At 35.9% G+C, this 17,080-nt stretch overlaps 1 protein-coding gene across 2 annotated transcripts in view; it reads right to left on the bottom strand.

The window, feature by feature from the left end:
• Nucleotides 1-17,080, bottom strand: part of naa35 (N-alpha-acetyltransferase 35, NatC auxiliary subunit) — a 96,441-nt gene that overhangs the window by 40,467 nt on the left and 38,894 nt on the right. For both annotated transcript variants that reach the window (XM_039750599.1, XM_039750600.1), the window contains exons 8-13: nucleotides 15,001-15,044; nucleotides 10,431-10,481; nucleotides 9,647-9,730; nucleotides 2,347-2,461; nucleotides 1,460-1,638; nucleotides 79-138 (exon numbers count right to left, since the gene is read on the bottom strand). In XM_039750599.1, coding sequence (XP_039606533.1) covers nucleotides 79-138; nucleotides 1,460-1,638; nucleotides 2,347-2,461; nucleotides 9,647-9,730; nucleotides 10,431-10,481; nucleotides 15,001-15,044 — 533 coding nt within the window. The remainder of the gene's footprint in view (nucleotides 1-78; nucleotides 139-1,459; nucleotides 1,639-2,346; nucleotides 2,462-9,646; nucleotides 9,731-10,430; nucleotides 10,482-15,000; nucleotides 15,045-17,080) is intronic.

Raw genomic sequence — 17,080 nt, 5'->3', positions numbered from 1 at the left:
CAGCTTGAGTAGTTGTATAGTATATTAGCACAAACACCTAACTAAACATATTGTTTCATGGTTTAAAAGTGCACTTACTTGTAACAAAGACCTTGATAGCACACAGGGTGATTGTTCACTAAAATCACAGAAAAAATCCTACCAAAGACAAGAATAAGACAATTTTATCACACAATGTTAGAAAAAAAGCATAAACATATTAACTACGTTTACTCAGCTATGTGTTTAACAAAAGCAACTATATATTTTAGATTGGCATGTTGCAGACACACAGAATGTTATTATACACAGATAACAATAGTGCACTACTTTTGATACAGTTTCATTTGATTGTCACTGGCCTCAGTGTGACTTAGAAAACTGATTTCCAAGCCAACAACAAAACATACAGTAGCTTGGTCCATCAAACTAACTTCATATAAATTTAGCAGCTGCAAAAAGATCTGGATAAACTCAAAACTGGTCAAATGCATGGAAAAATGAAGTTCAATATACAGTATATAGTTGTGTCAAGTGTTACATGTGCGCAAAAATGAACATTCACAATAAACAAAACATGGGTGGCATAAACCTTCAATGTTGACACAGTATTATCACATTCCAGGTAGTGCAAAGGCACAATTAAAAAAAGGCAACTAGAAAGAAGGCTATATTTAAAAATCAATCAGGTGACAGTAAGGAGAATTTGTACTTTTGAATGTACTAATGAGACCATTTTGGAATACAGTGTGCAACTCTGCGATGAGCACAATACGCATTTTTACAAATCAATCTGTAGATTGTAGAATTTGTAATTTTCTAAGTTATTAGTTATCCATTGGCAGCAAAACTGGCAAAAAGATACTCAGGGGATGATGAGAACATAGGGAGCTTATTTCAAAGCTCACCGTCTCCTGACGAGTGTAAAGAGAATGTGTTACAAAGCACAAAACTTGATAGAAATGTTTGATCAGAAAAGTCAGTATAGAGATTGGGTCATTCAAATGGTGTGTGATCATATGTACAGTTTTCAAAATAACGCTGTATTTAGAACTCAAAGACAAAGACAACACTTAAAACAACATTGTTTTGACAAGTTAAGAAATACAAATCTCTTCAGGCTTGAACTCAGACAACTACACGGGAAAATCCTAAGCATTTATAAAATTGATTCTGTAGACATTTTCAGATAAATAATAAATCATACAATTGAGAACACTAGCAGAAAACTTTGGAATTAAAAGGTACAAACCCAAAACTCAATTTGTTACTCCAGTTGGTTAAGAAACTGGAACAATTTTGGCATTAACTATTTAAGTTAAAACACTGGATTGAATAGTTTTCATACAGCTATAAAATGTATTATGTTACTAAAATCAGTCAACACCAAAATTCTTTCAAATCACATTTCATGCAAATGCTTCAGCTTTGTATAAATTTTAACCTGTTTTTAAATAAACCAAAAAAAGACCCAACTGACCAATATTGAGTGAAGATTTGTGTTACAGACTACTTCACAGACCACTTTGATGCGCTCTATTAGTTTAGTAAAGTAGTTGACCATGTCTTCTCTTTTAATAATTTTGGCATAACGAGGAAATGTTGGAGGGAGAAGCCTCTGGTTCACTAGGGGTTCAAATCCCATCATAATAGGATGATCTAAAAGAAAAAAAAAATTTAAGGTGAAAATCTTCATGTTCAAAGAGGTAACTGCATCTATCCAAAAATAGTTTTAGAAATAGTAACTAGGTATACTAAAAGCATATCCACAAATATGCTCTAAAGGTAAATTATTTAACAGTTAACAATTAAAGTTATTTTGCAAGGGGTTTTCTTTATTATGTTGTATCACATGCCAACAGAATAAATGATGCTTCTTCATTCAAGTGGGGAATATTTCCATCTACAGTTGACAAAAAAAAAAAACTAATACAGTATAAATAAATCCTTAGCAGATTCACAAATAAGGCATTAATGACTGCCCTAAGAGAACATATGCCACTATATATTGCTAATATTGACAGTTGTAGCCAACTCTAGCACCTCTAAACCTGAAAGTCTTAAAAATGTCAGTGTATTGTTGAATTCATTAACCTGCTAGTCCAATGAAGGTACACAGTACATTAGCTTCACTGGGTTTCTTTTAAACATTTTTATATGGGCCCACAGCTGCAGGTTTCACAGATATTTCCTCAAATTCAAAAATCACTTGAAATCTGGGTCCCCATATTTAAAAATTACTTCTCCATGATTTAATTGCACTAAACAGTTGTTTAAAGGGTGCTGTCCTCTATTGACAATAGGCTTGCTTAACTAGAATTACTTTCAGCAATAATGCTTTAGAACTGAAGTTAAAAAAAAGGTTACCTCCTTTAGTAGTATCATTCTGTGCTTGAATACCATGATGGATAGATGTGTGAATTGCTAAGAGGAGATCAGAAGCTTGAATCATCAACTTTTGCGCTTCGCTTACTGAACTTGTCTGGGAAATTAATAAAATAATAACAGGATATTGATTATTTACACTCACTATTAATAATATCATTAATGCTATTACAATAATGCTACAGGCTATGTTATTACTGTCATACTTGAAGGCTATGTTATTCAAAAAGAGAAATCACTGATAATTATTAATTTCAAAATGCACTTCATTATATGGACTGCAGACTTTTCAAAGGCATAATTCAGAACTCTAAAGTAAGAGAAGAAAAACAGCAAATAGAGGAAAAGTAATAAGCTAAAAATTTTCTTTTAAGCAATCTTTTACAACATACAGAATATGAACAAAATGAGTATAAATTTTATGGTAAAATTTCAAATTTTAACATCAAAAGATAAAATGACAATGAAAGAAACAGGTTAAATTCGCTAATCTAGCTTATAAAACTGTAAAATTACATTAAAGATAATGATAAAAAAAACTGGGTGGATTTATAACTGTAAAAAGTCACAAAAAACAAAATAAAAAAAAACACAACTTGTGAATAATACTAATTACTGTTATAAGGGTTGAAGTGCTTGTTTCATGTCCTTTACGTTCATTTTACATTGGTTAATTACCATATTTGCATTGTTTCTTGTTACCATTGCCTCTGTAATGTGACTTGCGGGTAGTCCCCATGAGTTCCTGGTGGTTCACGCCAAATGTGCTTAGGAGTGGTGAGTTACTGTGGTATTGGAAAATTCTATGTGCTTTGTGATTTTTCTGGATTTTTTGTCCTTTTGCTCTCAGTATTTTGATCTTGCAAATGTAACCTGTATTGGGACTTGTTTGATTTGGATTGCCTTCTTGTTAAAGGCAATTTTGCCATTGTGCTCCACTGAGCTTCATTGTGATTGGAAAACTTTTTGTGAGGAATAAATATTTTATTTTATAAAGATTCAGTGTTTGCCCTTATTACTAGCTAGGGTTAGTGGGCATTACTGGGAAGTGTTTGGGACTAAATGCTTAGGAACTCTTTAGTGCTTGGGACACCTAGTTCCCAACAATTACTCGTATGTTCTGTTGGGTGATTAAAGTTACACTAATCAAGTGCTCGTGCTGAGGTTAGCAAAAGACACTAGTAATAATTAATATTAATAAAAATAACATTATGGCAGCAATGTTATCCCTAACACCTTATAATAAATAAATGAGTTAGAAAATTGATGTTTATTACAAATATACTGTTAATTACCAACAAACACACTCCAATTACCAGTATGTGTATAGTCCTCTCCACAGTTATTGGCAGCCTTGTTAAAGAGGACTTGAAAATGTTATAAATAAATTCACCTTTTGGTGAATTACTTTAATCTCCAAACTTCAGTATATCAATACTAAAATCCAAATTTTAAACAAACTAAAATGATTCAGAGAAAAAACAATTCCTCATCAAGAAAAAAGTATTGTTAACAAAGCTGCACATGCCATGATTATTGGCACTCCTGCATTTAATACATTGTACAATGAAGTATTAAAGTGCTGCTGAGTCTTCTCTTTAACATCTTACAGTGGTGTGAAAAACTATTTGCCCCCTCCCTGATTTCTTATTCTTTTGCATGTTTGTCACACAAAATGTTTCTGATCATCAAACACATTTAACCATTAGTCAAATATTACACAAGTAAACACAAAATGCAGTTTTTAAATGATGGTTTTTATTATTTAGGGAGAAAAAAAATCCAAACCTACATGGCCCTATGTGAAAACGTAATTACCCCCATGTTAAAAAATAACCTAACTGTGGTGTATCACACCTGAGTTCAATTTCTGTAGCCACCCCCAGGCCTGATTACTGCCGCACCCGTTTCAATCAAGAAATCACTTAAATAGGAGCTGCCTGACACAGAGAAGTAGACCAAAAGCACCTCAAAAGCTAGACATCATGCCAAGATCCAAAGAAATTCAGGAACAAATGAGAACAGAAGTAATTGAGATCTATCAGTCTGGTAAAGGTTATAAAGCATTTCTAAAGCTTTGGGACTCCAGCGAACATCAGTGAGAGCCATTATCCACAAATGGCAAAAACATGGAACAGTGGTGAACCTTTCCAGGAGTGGCCGGCCGACCAAAATTACCCCAAGAGCAGAGACGACTCATCCGAGAGGTCACAAAAGACCCCAGGACAACGTCTAAAGAACTGAAGGCCTCACTTGCCTCAATTAAGGTCAGTGTTCACGACTCCACCATAAGAAAGAGACTGGGCAAAAACGGCCTGCATGGCAGATTTCCAAGACGCAAACCACTGTTAAGCAAAAAGAACATTAGGGCTCGTCTCAATTTTGCTAAGAAACATCTCAATGATTGCCAAGACTTTTGGGAAAATACCTTGTGTATTGATGAGACAAAAGTTGAACTTTTTGGAAGGCAAATGTCCCGTTACATCTGGCGTAAAAGGAACACAGCATTTCAGAAAAAGAACATCATACCAACAATAAAATATGGTGGTGATAGTGTGATGGTCTGGGGTTGTTTTGCTGCTTCAGGACCTGGAAGGCTTGCTGTGATAGATGGAACCATGAATTCTAGTGTCTACCAAAAAATCCTGAAGGAGAATGTCCGGCCATCTGTTCGTCAACTCAAGCTGAAGCGATCTTGGGTGCTGCAACAGGACAATGACCCAAAACACACCAGCAAATCCAACTCTGAATGGCTGAAGAAAACCAAAATGAAGACTTTGGAGTGGCCTAGTCAAAGTCCTGACCTGAATCCAATTGAGATGCTATGGCATGACCTTAAAAAGGCGGTTCATGCTAGAAAACCCTCAAATAAAGCTGAATTACAACAATTCTGCAAAGATGAGTGGGCCAAAATTCCTCCAGAGCGCTGTAAAAGACTCATTGCAAGTTATCACAAACGCTTGATTGCAGTTATTGCTGCTAAGGGTGGCCCAAGTAGTTATTAGGTTCAGGGGGCAATTACTTTTCCACACAGGGCCATGTAGGTTTGGATTTTTTTTCTCCCTAAATAATAAAAAACATCTTTTAAAAACTGCATTTTGTGTTTACTTGTGTTATATTTGACTAATGGTTAAATGTGTTTGATGATCAGAAACATTTTGTGTGACAAACATGCAAAAGAATAAGAAATCAGGAAGGGGGCAAATAGTTTTTCACACCACTGTATAAGGTTGGAGAATACTGTGCAGGGAATCTGAAACCACTCCTCTTTATAGAGTCTCTCCAGATCTTCCAGGGCCCTAGGGTCCTCTTTTGTGCACTCCCTACTTCAACTTGTGATTCTGTGTTCCTTTAACCATTTTTGTGCTGATCTGGACATATGTTTTGGGTCATAGCCCTGACGGAGGATGCAAAGATGCCCAAGTTTTCATTTTCGGCAGAGTTAGCTATATTTAAATATAAAATGTACTAATGGCATCTGATGGAAGTTTTGGAGACTTGGTGACTCTAAGGTGCTACATTTTTCTGCATTTCTCCAATAGTGATCCATGAGAACTTATTTTGACCTGTCTCCCCATCATGCTAGTATCATGTGCATGGGGGCAAAATAAACTTGGATACTCTTCTGGGCAAGTTGGTGACACTTCTAGTACATATTAACTTTTTAATTATTGCCCTAACTGTAGAAATGAGCATGTTTAAGTGAGTAGCAATTTTTATAGCCATTCCCTGACTTATGAAAGTCAAAACACTTCTCTCTCATTAGTATTGTGTTTTCTCTGATCATTCCCAAGTTGATGAATAAAGGAATGTGACCTCTATGCCACTTCATATTTATACCCCTGTGAAACAGAAGACATGGGTTAAGTTTTACCATACTCTGATAAACTTAAAAAGTAAGATATAAATGGAAAAATTACTTCAGTTACACTTTGTTCATTACAATTTCTACAGGTGGCAATAACTATGGCACATGTGGTTTTGTTAAAAATAATTATTTCTTAATGAGGGACCTTTTTCTCAGAATAAATGTACTTAAAGGTTTAATTTCTCTCATTTTTATCACTTCTGAACGTCTGGAGCAATTTTCATGAAACTTAGTACATGTTTCTCATTATTGTAGGGTGAAATCAGCCCTAACCCACCCCTTCTGGGTAGGGTGAGGGGAGATCTTGCAGGCTGGTATGCATGTTATCATCCAGTTGACACTCAGAACGACCACCAGAGGGCAAACTGCAGGTGATTGCCAGCATTCTTTATGTTTCAGCACCACCACGCCCCTGTTGGTTTTGGAATTAAATAGAGTTCTAAACATGCAAGTGTGTGTGTTTGTCCAGCCCGGAAGTGAGACGCAGACTCAGGGTAAGAGCTCCAACTCCGAGGATACACAAGCAAGGCCAGCACACCGGCAAAAGGAAACCTCCTAAGAAAGACAGTCACTTAACTGCTAATGCACATATGATGCGAGGATGTCAGCAACACGACTCCTCATAGCAGAGAGATGTCCAGAGCAGTTCTGACAATTTCAATACTTTCTAGGATCCCATGCTGGCTTACAGTTATATCTATATCTATCTATCTTATATATATATATATATATATATATATATATATATATATATATATATAGTAATCCCTCCTTGATCACGGTGGTTGCGTTTCAGAACACCCCGCGAAAGTGAAAATCCGTGAAGTAGAAACCATATGTTTGTATGGTTATTTTTATGTATTTTTAAGCCCTAAGAAACTCTCCCACACTGTTTAAACTGTGCTCCATGACAAGACAGAGATGACAGTTCTTTATCACGAACGGATCAATGTGAAGGTAGTCTTTCAGCAGTTTTTAGAGGAGCTGTCCGTATCTTCTAAGCAAACAGCCTCTGTGCAAACAGCCCCTCTGCTCACACCCCCTCCGTCAGGCGCAGAGAATGTCAGAGAGAGTGAGAGAGACAGAGAAATGCAAACAATCAAGCACCGCGCGGGAAGCATATCGTATATCATTGAGGAGTTTTAGTTAATACATAATACGTGCTCTGAATGGGCAGCTTCTAAGCCATCCGCCAATAGCGTCCCTTGTATGAAATTAACTGGGCAAGCAAACTGAGGAAGCATGTACCATAAATTAAAAGACCCATTGTCCGCAGAAATCTGCAAACCAGCGAAAAATCTGTGATATATATTTAGATATGCTTACATTTAAAATCTGCGATGGGGTGAATCCGGGTCCTCCCTGCGTGGAGTTTGCATGTTAGAATTAGAATTAGAATTAGAACAATCTAGACGAGAACAGGCCATTCAGCCCAACAAAGCTCGCCAGTCCTATCCACTTGCTTCCTCCAAGAAAACATCAAGTCGAGTTTTGAAAGTCCCTAACGTCTTACTGTCTACCACACTACTTGGTAACTTATTCCAAGTGTCTATCGTTCTTTGTGTAAAGAAAAACTTCCTAATGTTTGTGTGAAATTTACCCTTAACAAGTTTCCAACTGTGTCCCCGTGTTCTTGATGAGCTCATTTTAAAATACAAGTCTCGATCCACTGTACTAATTCCCTTCATAATTTTAAACACTTCAATCATGTCACCTCTTAATCTTCTTTTGCTTAAACTGTAAAGGCCCAGCTCTTTTAATCTTTCCTCATAATTCAACCCCTGTAGACCTGGAATCAGCCTAGTCGCTCTTCTCTGGACCTTTTCTAGTGCTGCTATGTCCTTTTTGTAGCCTGGAGACCAAAACTGCACACAGTACTCAAGATGAGGCCTCACCAGTGCATTATAAAGGTTGAGCATAACCTCCTTGGACTTGTACTCCACAGATCGTGCTATATAACCTAACATTCTGTTAGCCTTCTTAATGGCTTCTGAACACTGTTTGGAAGTTGATAGCTTGGAGTCCACTATGACTCCTAAATCCTTCTCATAAGGTGTACTCTCGATTTTTCGACCGGCCATTGTGTATTCAAACCTAATATTTTTACTTCCTATGTGTAATACTTTACATTTACTGACATTAAATTTCATGTTCTCCCCGTGTCTGCGTGGGTTTCCTCCGGGCACTCCGGTTTCCTCCCACAATCCAAAGACATGCAGGTTAGGTGGATTGGCGATTCTTAATTGGCCATAGTGTGTGCTTGGTGTGTGGGTGTGTCCTGCGGTGGGTTGGCACCCTGCCCAGGATTGGTTCCTGCCTTGTGCCCTGTGTTGGCTGGGATTGGCTCCAGCAGACCCCCGTGACCCTGTATTCGGATTCAGCGGGTTAGAAAATGGATGGATGGATGGATGGATGGATAGATATAATATATATATATATATATATATATTTCTGCGTTTTTCATCATGATCAACAAGTCACAGGAGCAGTGTATTCAGTACTGCAGAGCTGATTTATCTTGCATGTTCAAGGGTAGGTTCCCTGAAAAATTTGTTTATTTTTGCACCTGGAAGGGAAACTAAGAATCTAGTTTACAAACAAGTATTGCAATCATATGTTAGCTGAATTAATTTCTTCTCTCTCTCAATATTATTTTTAAATCAGGGAATCATTTTACTCTACTTTTTTAATCATATCTTCCTTGTTTTGACACTCACAACTTTTCTGATTTTTTTCATGTTAAATAATTTTATAATTTTAGTTTTATGTCCAAGGTTCCTCAAAAAAAAAGATGTAAGAAAGATATGAAATGCAGTATACGCTCTCCCACAAGGTTTTGTTTGGAAAAGACCAGGCAACGCCGGATACTCTGCTAGTGTATTATGAAAGCAACATTATGTATAAATGACACTAACTCCCAGAAAATCACAAACACTAATATAGGAAGACCCCTTCTTTAATAACGCTGGAGAAAGTTTCTGACTTTTATGTGACTTAAGAGAGTGTACCTCTGCCTTTAGTAGCGTAATATACCTGTCCAGTTCGAGAGAAGGAATTATCCTAATCTATTGTTTTGAAAATATATGAACACAAAGGCATTGAGGCTTCGTTGAAAATGATCAAACGTTGTGCATATTGCAGAAATGAGTTTAAAAGCAAAGACTCAATTAAAATAATGAATTTTAATGAACCTGCAAAAGTAACACAGGTAGCTAATACAATGGCATACATCTTTCTCAGCCTCTGTAGCGTGTTTTCATTTTAACACTATTTAACTATGTTTCACTGAAAGTAAACTCTAACACTGTTAAAATATTAGTAGAAACAATCTAATACATAAAAATTTGCATAAAGGAGCTCCCTGCTTGTCTTATTATGGTAATAGATTAACAGACTGGTAATAAAAACACTCACCTCTTTTTTTGTAAATGCTATTAATGCAGTCAGCAATAACCGTGTAAACCTAATTCTGCTGAAAAGTGCAGAGCACTGTTGATGCTATAGGAATGAAATATAAATAATTAATACTGCATTGTTTTTTCAGTTAATAATTTACTTAAAAACAGCATAATACAAAAATTACAAAGCTCTTAAAGCAAAGCATTATTATTTTGAAACCTTAGTTTATATTTAGTAATGCCCACATAGTAAAACTTATAATGTGACCAAATATTAGAAAAATAAATCCATGGACTTAAAACATATATTATGAAGTTTGTATGAAGTACATTTACTTCATGGAAAGTTTCTGCTGAACACTGCATGAATCAATTTTGGATTTGTTCATAATTATATCTACATGTATTTATTCAACTATCACTTTAAAACAAAAAATCTAACAAATTACATAAAGTGCATGGTTTAGCACTCACAGGTTTATTAAATTGCTTAAACACACACAGTTTAGTCAATGGGTGGGATTAGAGCTGCAACCCCACCCTAAAGCACTCCGACTGAGTAAATGCACCAAATAAATGAGTAATGATTAATTTGAGGGATATCTACTTCCGGTTATTTATTTATTTCTTAAGGAAGTTTTGAACCAAATTGGTGGAACCTATGGTAATGACTAAGTTAAGGAAAGGTTATAACATTGAAAAAAGATAGACATGGCATTACCATTAATGCACTATAAATCTTTCAAAACAAATCTTTTTCTTTCTTTTAAATTTAATAGAAAGGAAAGAATAACTTTTACTTCTAGTTCAACTTCGGGGTCCCTTTCTTCTCCTTGGCGAATTCTTGTGCTCTTTAGGACAGAAAAAACAAAAAATTTAAATGCTTTTTAAGATAAATGAGACTTTATGTAGAGAGGTGTAATATAACCAATTATTGTTTATAGACATAGAATTAATTTAGGAGTGCCAAAATGCTGAAATACCAAATTTGTATACTCTGAAAAATATGATACTCGATTTACTGTTATATATATATATATATATATATATATATATATATATATATATATATATAGGCAACAAGAGTAGCAGCTATTTCTAAAATGATCTGTACAAACAGCATAGCACTTAAAATTCAGTTAAGTGTTGTTACATTGCAGGTAATGGACTCTCAGTGAACGGTGAATGGCCCAGTTTTCAGCACTGTTGCCGCAAAGTCTATAGAATTCAAACCCAGGGCTCACAAACTATGTGGAGATTGCACATTCATCCTAAGCCTACATTACTTCTTCACCAATGTCCCAAACATGTAGACGGAGTATCAGCATGGGTGCCCTGTGCTACGCTGAATCCCTCAGACAAAACTGCATTCTGCCTTGCATCTAATGATACTGTATAGGCTTCAGTGTTCGGTCACCCTAAAATGAGTTAAGAGGGTTCAGGTAATAGGAGAATAGACAGTTTTAACTGTGAAAAATTAACTAGTTATAATGTTATAATGAGCTTTAACATAATTAGTAAAATTACGCATTTATACAAGGAATAAATATATTATGGCTGACTATCTCTCTCTATATAAAAAAAAATCCTGGAATGTAAAAGCCAGGCGACGAGACGTAATCTTCTTGGAAGTTCTCGAAAAACATTTTAAAGACCCACAAGACAACAAAGACGGGCCACGGAGCGTCTCACGGGGAACGTAAACATGAGACTTGGTGCCAAGAGACTGTCCCAGGGCAGTCTCACGGGGACGTAGAACATAAGAGTCTTGCAAGACACGCCCTTCTTATCAATTAAGAGCTCGGACAGCCAGCAAAACATTCAGTCATGTAAAGTCACGCTCTCAGCAAAGAAGAAAGAGCAGTGCAGAGAATAGAGATACATATGCAGAGAAAGGTTCAGAATATGAAAGCAGTTACAGTCGGATGTATTTTAGTATCCCAGCCAAGCTGAAGCCTTTTTTTGTTTTAAGTGACTGTTAGGTCCGTTCGAGGGAAGGCAGAGTACACCACGGCAGACTGATAGCTGGGTGCTGATTGATGCGGTAATGGGGAGGCGAGACCCGTGGGAGGAAAGGTTGGAGAGGGTGCTAGAAAGCTGCGTTTGGGGTTACACAGTCGGTGATTGTTAAAGTAGAACTTTTGTGACACTTTATTATGTCAGTCACTACAGTATCCAAAAAAAAAAGATAGCACAGATCGCATTGACGCAAACAAAAGGGAAATTAGTTTAAGTCAGAGAATTTCAAAAACGGGGTTTAACTCACATGCATTTATTGGTTACTTGAAAAAAAAATATTAACTGCTGATGATGTCGATCGTTTTGTCTGTGCTGAAATTCTAAACAGAGAAACTTATCTTAAATAATGGTACAAAGTCATTAAACACAAGTCTCACGGACCTCATTTAAAAGATTCAGTATATTGGGACACGACAGATTCCAAATATTGTTTTTACAGAAGTTCTGAAATAAAAGTGAAACTAATGAAATAGAAATGGGAGGGCAGAATACACCACAGCAGACTGATAGCTGGGTGCTGATTGATGCGGTAAGGGGGAGGCGAGACCCATGGGATGAAGGGTTGGAGAGGGTGCTAGCAAGTTGTGTTTGGGGTTACGCAGTCGGCGATTGTTAAAGTAGAACATCTGTGACACTTTATTACGTCAGTCGCTACAGTATCAAAAAAAAAAAAAGATAGCACAGATCGCATTGACGCAGACAAAAAGAAATTAGTTTAAGTCAGAGAATTTCAAAAAGGGGTTTAACTCACATGCATTTATTGGTTACTTTGCAAAAACAATTATTAACTGCTGATGATGTGGATCGTTTTGTCTGTGCTGAAATTCCAAACAGAGAAACCTTTCCTACATTATGGTACAAAAATCATTAAACACATGTCTCACAGACCTCATTTAAAAGATTCAGCATATTGGGACACTAAAGATTCCAAATATTGTTTTGAGAGAAGTTCTGAAATGAAAGTGAAACTAGTGAAATAGCAACAATTAAAAGAAAAAAAATCTTATAAGTGTGTATCCGGAAGTATCTGGCGAGTGAAGCGAGTTTTGTAAATTATAAACTACCAATATGTTCCAAAAAGTAGAGTGCAGACACTACATTAAAATTTATTCATCAAACTATGACAAATAATGCAGATTTTTTTAAACAAATGTGAAATAGGAAGCTTGCACCGTCTTACTGACAATCACCACAGAGGCAAATAATATTAAACGGTGAACGGTAATGCTCATTTTGAAAAACTTTAGAAGCAGACAGATTATAGTGTACCTCCTACAATAAAGTTATCAATAAAGTAAAACATCTTAATAAGTAATATCCTGCATAACCATAATTTTTGTATACTTCTTATATAAGCTTGAAAGATATGAATCCATGTATTTTCAGAACCCACTTCTTCAGTTAGTTACAAAAGCACCGAGTGCTACAAAGAAAACTACTCTGGATGGGACGACAGTTAATGTAAGGGAACACTGATACATACACCCACATTCACTCATTTTGATTAATTGAGTTGCCAATAGAACTAATCTACATTTTAGAATGTAGTTAAAAACATGTAACCTCAAGAAAACACAAAGAAAAATGACTAAATATGTGGTAAAAAGCTGAATATTCAAATAAAAATAAACACATTTACTACCACATTAACAAAACATTATTTAAAAAAATATTCAGTAACTTCACTGGAGATGAATGGTACCTCAGTCATTGTCTAACATGAAAAATTAATGTGTTTGTTAAGTCTGAGTGAGTGTTAGTGTGTTTCTGAGTGTGCAGTGTGATGGAGTGTCATTTCATCGAGATTTTGCTAATGTTGCCAGGTTAAACCCTTGCCTTCCTTCCAAAATGAATAAAGTATTAGATTAAGTGGATTTAAATAATGGGTTAAAGTGATTTTAAAAAACTCCGGATCTTTGTTTAAAGTCTCCAAGTTATCCAGATTAATTTTAACAAAGAGCTCTTAGAATTCACTTAAACAAAACTGAATATATGGATTGCAACATTTTATTTAATGATGTATTTTTTTAATACAGGGTGAGCCAAAATGAACTACCACATTTCTCAAGGTAGTGGCAGCCAAGTGTGTTGGGGTTTGGGTCCATTGATAGACAATCCCTTGAAGTTTTCAGTCAGCAAAATTCCTTGGTCCGGTGCGCACCGTGCTTTCGCTGTTGAAGCGTTCTTCAGAGAGACCAAATTCATCATCACTATGCAACGCGCTTTCTGAAGGCACTTCAGCATTCCTTCTCATGGGGGCGTCCCAAATAGGAAAGGAATTCTTCAGTGGGTAGCCAAATTTAGACAGACGGGTACACCATTGAAAAGAAAATCTCCAGGCCGTCCTCGGACTGTATGAATGCCTGAAAACATCCAAGCTGTAAGAGCATCAATTCTGCAGTCTCCTAGATGTGTGGCACACACCTTAGGCATTTTCAACATGTCTTAGAGGAGGATTTTTCATTAGGACCTTAATTTCCATCCATACAAAATGGAGAGACTGGGAGAGCCACAGAGTTGTTTGCTACATTCTGCATACCGTCCATCAAGCTGTCATCTTCATGTGTAGTGTCAAAGCATATTTCCATTTGAATCGTTGTGTAAATAAGCAAAACTTTCACTATTGGGCTGAAACCAACCTTTGTGAACTTCATCAAAGACCCCTGCACAGTGATCGAGTTAAAGTTTGGTGCGCCATTGCAGAATTTGGCATTGTAGGTCCTTACTTTTTTGAGGAGGGGCGGAACAACGGTCACTGTCACTTCAGAACATTACATTGAAATACTAGGGAACTTTTTGAGGCCCCAACTGGAAGAAATGGATAAGGGGGATGCCTGGTTTCAACAGGATGGAGCAACAGCTCATATGGCATGGAGATCCATGCAAGTTTTCATGGAAATCTTTCTGGGGAAGCTGATCTTCCTGTAAGGTGATGTCGGGTGGCCTTCACATTCACCTGATCTCACTTTGTGCTATTTCTTCTGGTGGGGCTATCTCAAGTTGAAGATATACACACCGAACTCAAAACCTTGAAGTCCTCAAGGATGCTATTTACCAGGAAATTACAGCTGTTCCCCTTGAAATGGCTGAATGAGTCATGCAAGCATTAAGAAATTGTCTCAAAGAGTGTATTGCTAATGATGACCACCATCATTTTAAAAACACAGTGAAAAAATCGATTTTGTATACCTTGCATCGTAATGAAATGTATTTTAGCTTGTAGCGTTTTTATAGAATAAACGTTTGAAATGTGGTACTTCTTTTTGGCTCACTCTGTATAACAGGGAAACAGTAACTTGAATAGGCTTGTATATTATTTACATTAAAAGACAACCCTAAACTCAATAATACCTTTACTCTTCTTTGCAAATCATCTTCCACATCTTTCAGCATGCCTTTAAAAAAATCAGTAACAGAAATTATTTTAAAATGCTGCTGTATGTTTAACATGAATATATTCATTATGAAATGAAAAGGAAAAAAATTGAACAAGTTATTAGTTATCAACAGCAAAGTGTAGTTATTGCAGTTAACAAGGACATGAAAAAATATATTTAATTTCCATACTATATCTCAGTATAGAACAGTGCTTCCAAAGTTCAGTCCTGGGGACCCCTGTGGCTACAGGTTTTTACTACAACCAGTTTCACACTCAGTGCATGATTTCTACTTCTAAATGATCTCACTGTTTAGTGTTCCATCTTCTTTTTATTTTCCTGTTCTAAGAAATGTAACAACAGTTGTCAATTCTTTAGTTTCTGTTTCCATCTTCTTTTTAATTTACTCATTTCTTTGCACCCTTAACTGTATCCATATCCTGGCAACACTGAATGCCTACAGAAAGCAATTACGTCAGTTCCATATTCACATGTCTTCTCATTTGTAAGAAGTAACTGTGAACAGGCAGACAAGATAATATGGCAGTGAAGGTAATTTCTCCCTTTTAGCATTCAATGTCATTTGCACCTGTTCCAGAACTATCCATCCATTATCCAACCCACTTTATCCTAACTACAGGATCACGGGGGTCTGCTTAATAATTAGTATCTGAAAACAATTAGCTATACAGAAGGAAAACAAATACTGTATTTAGAAGAAGTTTACCAAGAAATAGTTATTGGCCCGATAACTAAATAATGATTCTTAGCTAAAACTAAGAATGCTGCACAGATTGTGAAATTGTTTGCATTAAAATGTGCAGCCATGGAGGTCTCCCAGGACTGAATATAGAAAATGGCTAAAAGAGATGGCCAACTGTAATTATGTTACATCTTCTGTAATATATACAATTTCTGGCAATGAAAAAAAGAGTGCCCATAACATAAATTAAATTACATCCATCTTGGAAGTGATATTCCCTAAAAAAACAAAACTCTTCTGTATAAAAATCTTATGGACATTAGGGTTTAGGATTTTTCTTGAATACATTAATTCCAGACCTATTCTGAGGTTTATAAGTATTGAATTATGATTGTAATGTAGGTTGTATTCTGAGAATTGAAGTTCTGCATAAGTCTGAATTGAACTGTACTCTACAAAATAATCTGTGATACAAAAACAAGTTTTATAGCAACTGATGGTTAAGTTATTGGCACTTCAAATAAACATTGTTAATTTCACATTAGTGAATGATAACATGTTGATTAACTGCATATCTATAAAAATCTGCAAACTTAAAACCATGTGAACCCTTAACATTTTTTAAGTTAAATGAATAATGTTAAATATACATATTACAAGGGGTTGTCAATAGCTTTGAGCCTGAACCTGAAAAGGGTATTTTATGATGAAGATTTTGCAAATGGTCAAAGATTAGCTCCTATGTAGTAAACATGGTACAGGTTTCTTGCATTTGTAGTTGATAGGTTATGTTTCTTATTCAGAACCAAGTCAAAATACTACAAACAGATAAATCAAGAATTGTGCTTTCACTGAACTTCTAATGCTTATGCCACATTCGAGACAATTGTTGCAGAATTCAGTTGTGACAGGAGGTCTGTTGAAGATGACCGAAAGGCTATCAATTTAACATGAAGAATGTCCAGGCATGTTGGATTCTCAGAATGTTGACACCTGAAATGGAGCATCAGTTGCATCCAATGTTCCAATAAGAATCCTAAGTAAATAAATAAGGACCAGAAAAAAAAAGTCGTAAGAGGGATAAATCTAGGATGCTTCACCACCACTCAGGGATCACACAACAATCAGAACATTGGAAGCACTTTAATTCCAAGGAATTGTAATTCTATGTAAAAGTCACTGCTGGCCAGATCATATGAATTTTTTTTATGTTCTCGAGTGTGTGCCTCAAAACATTCACATAACCTTTCAATATTATACTGATTTGCTTTGGCATGTACACAAGTCTGTCTTTGGAAAGCATTGAAGATGGACTGTCAGTACAGGAAAAAAGGCAAGGAAGGTGTTTGAC

The sequence above is a fragment of the Polypterus senegalus genome, chromosome 4, assembly GCF_016835505.1.
Source record: "Polypterus senegalus isolate Bchr_013 chromosome 4, ASM1683550v1, whole genome shotgun sequence".
In the NCBI taxonomy this organism is placed as follows: domain Eukaryota; kingdom Metazoa; phylum Chordata; class Cladistia; order Polypteriformes; family Polypteridae; genus Polypterus; species Polypterus senegalus.
The sequence above is the reverse complement of the archived record's forward strand: the minus strand, read 5'-3'. Positions and strand labels throughout refer to the sequence as shown.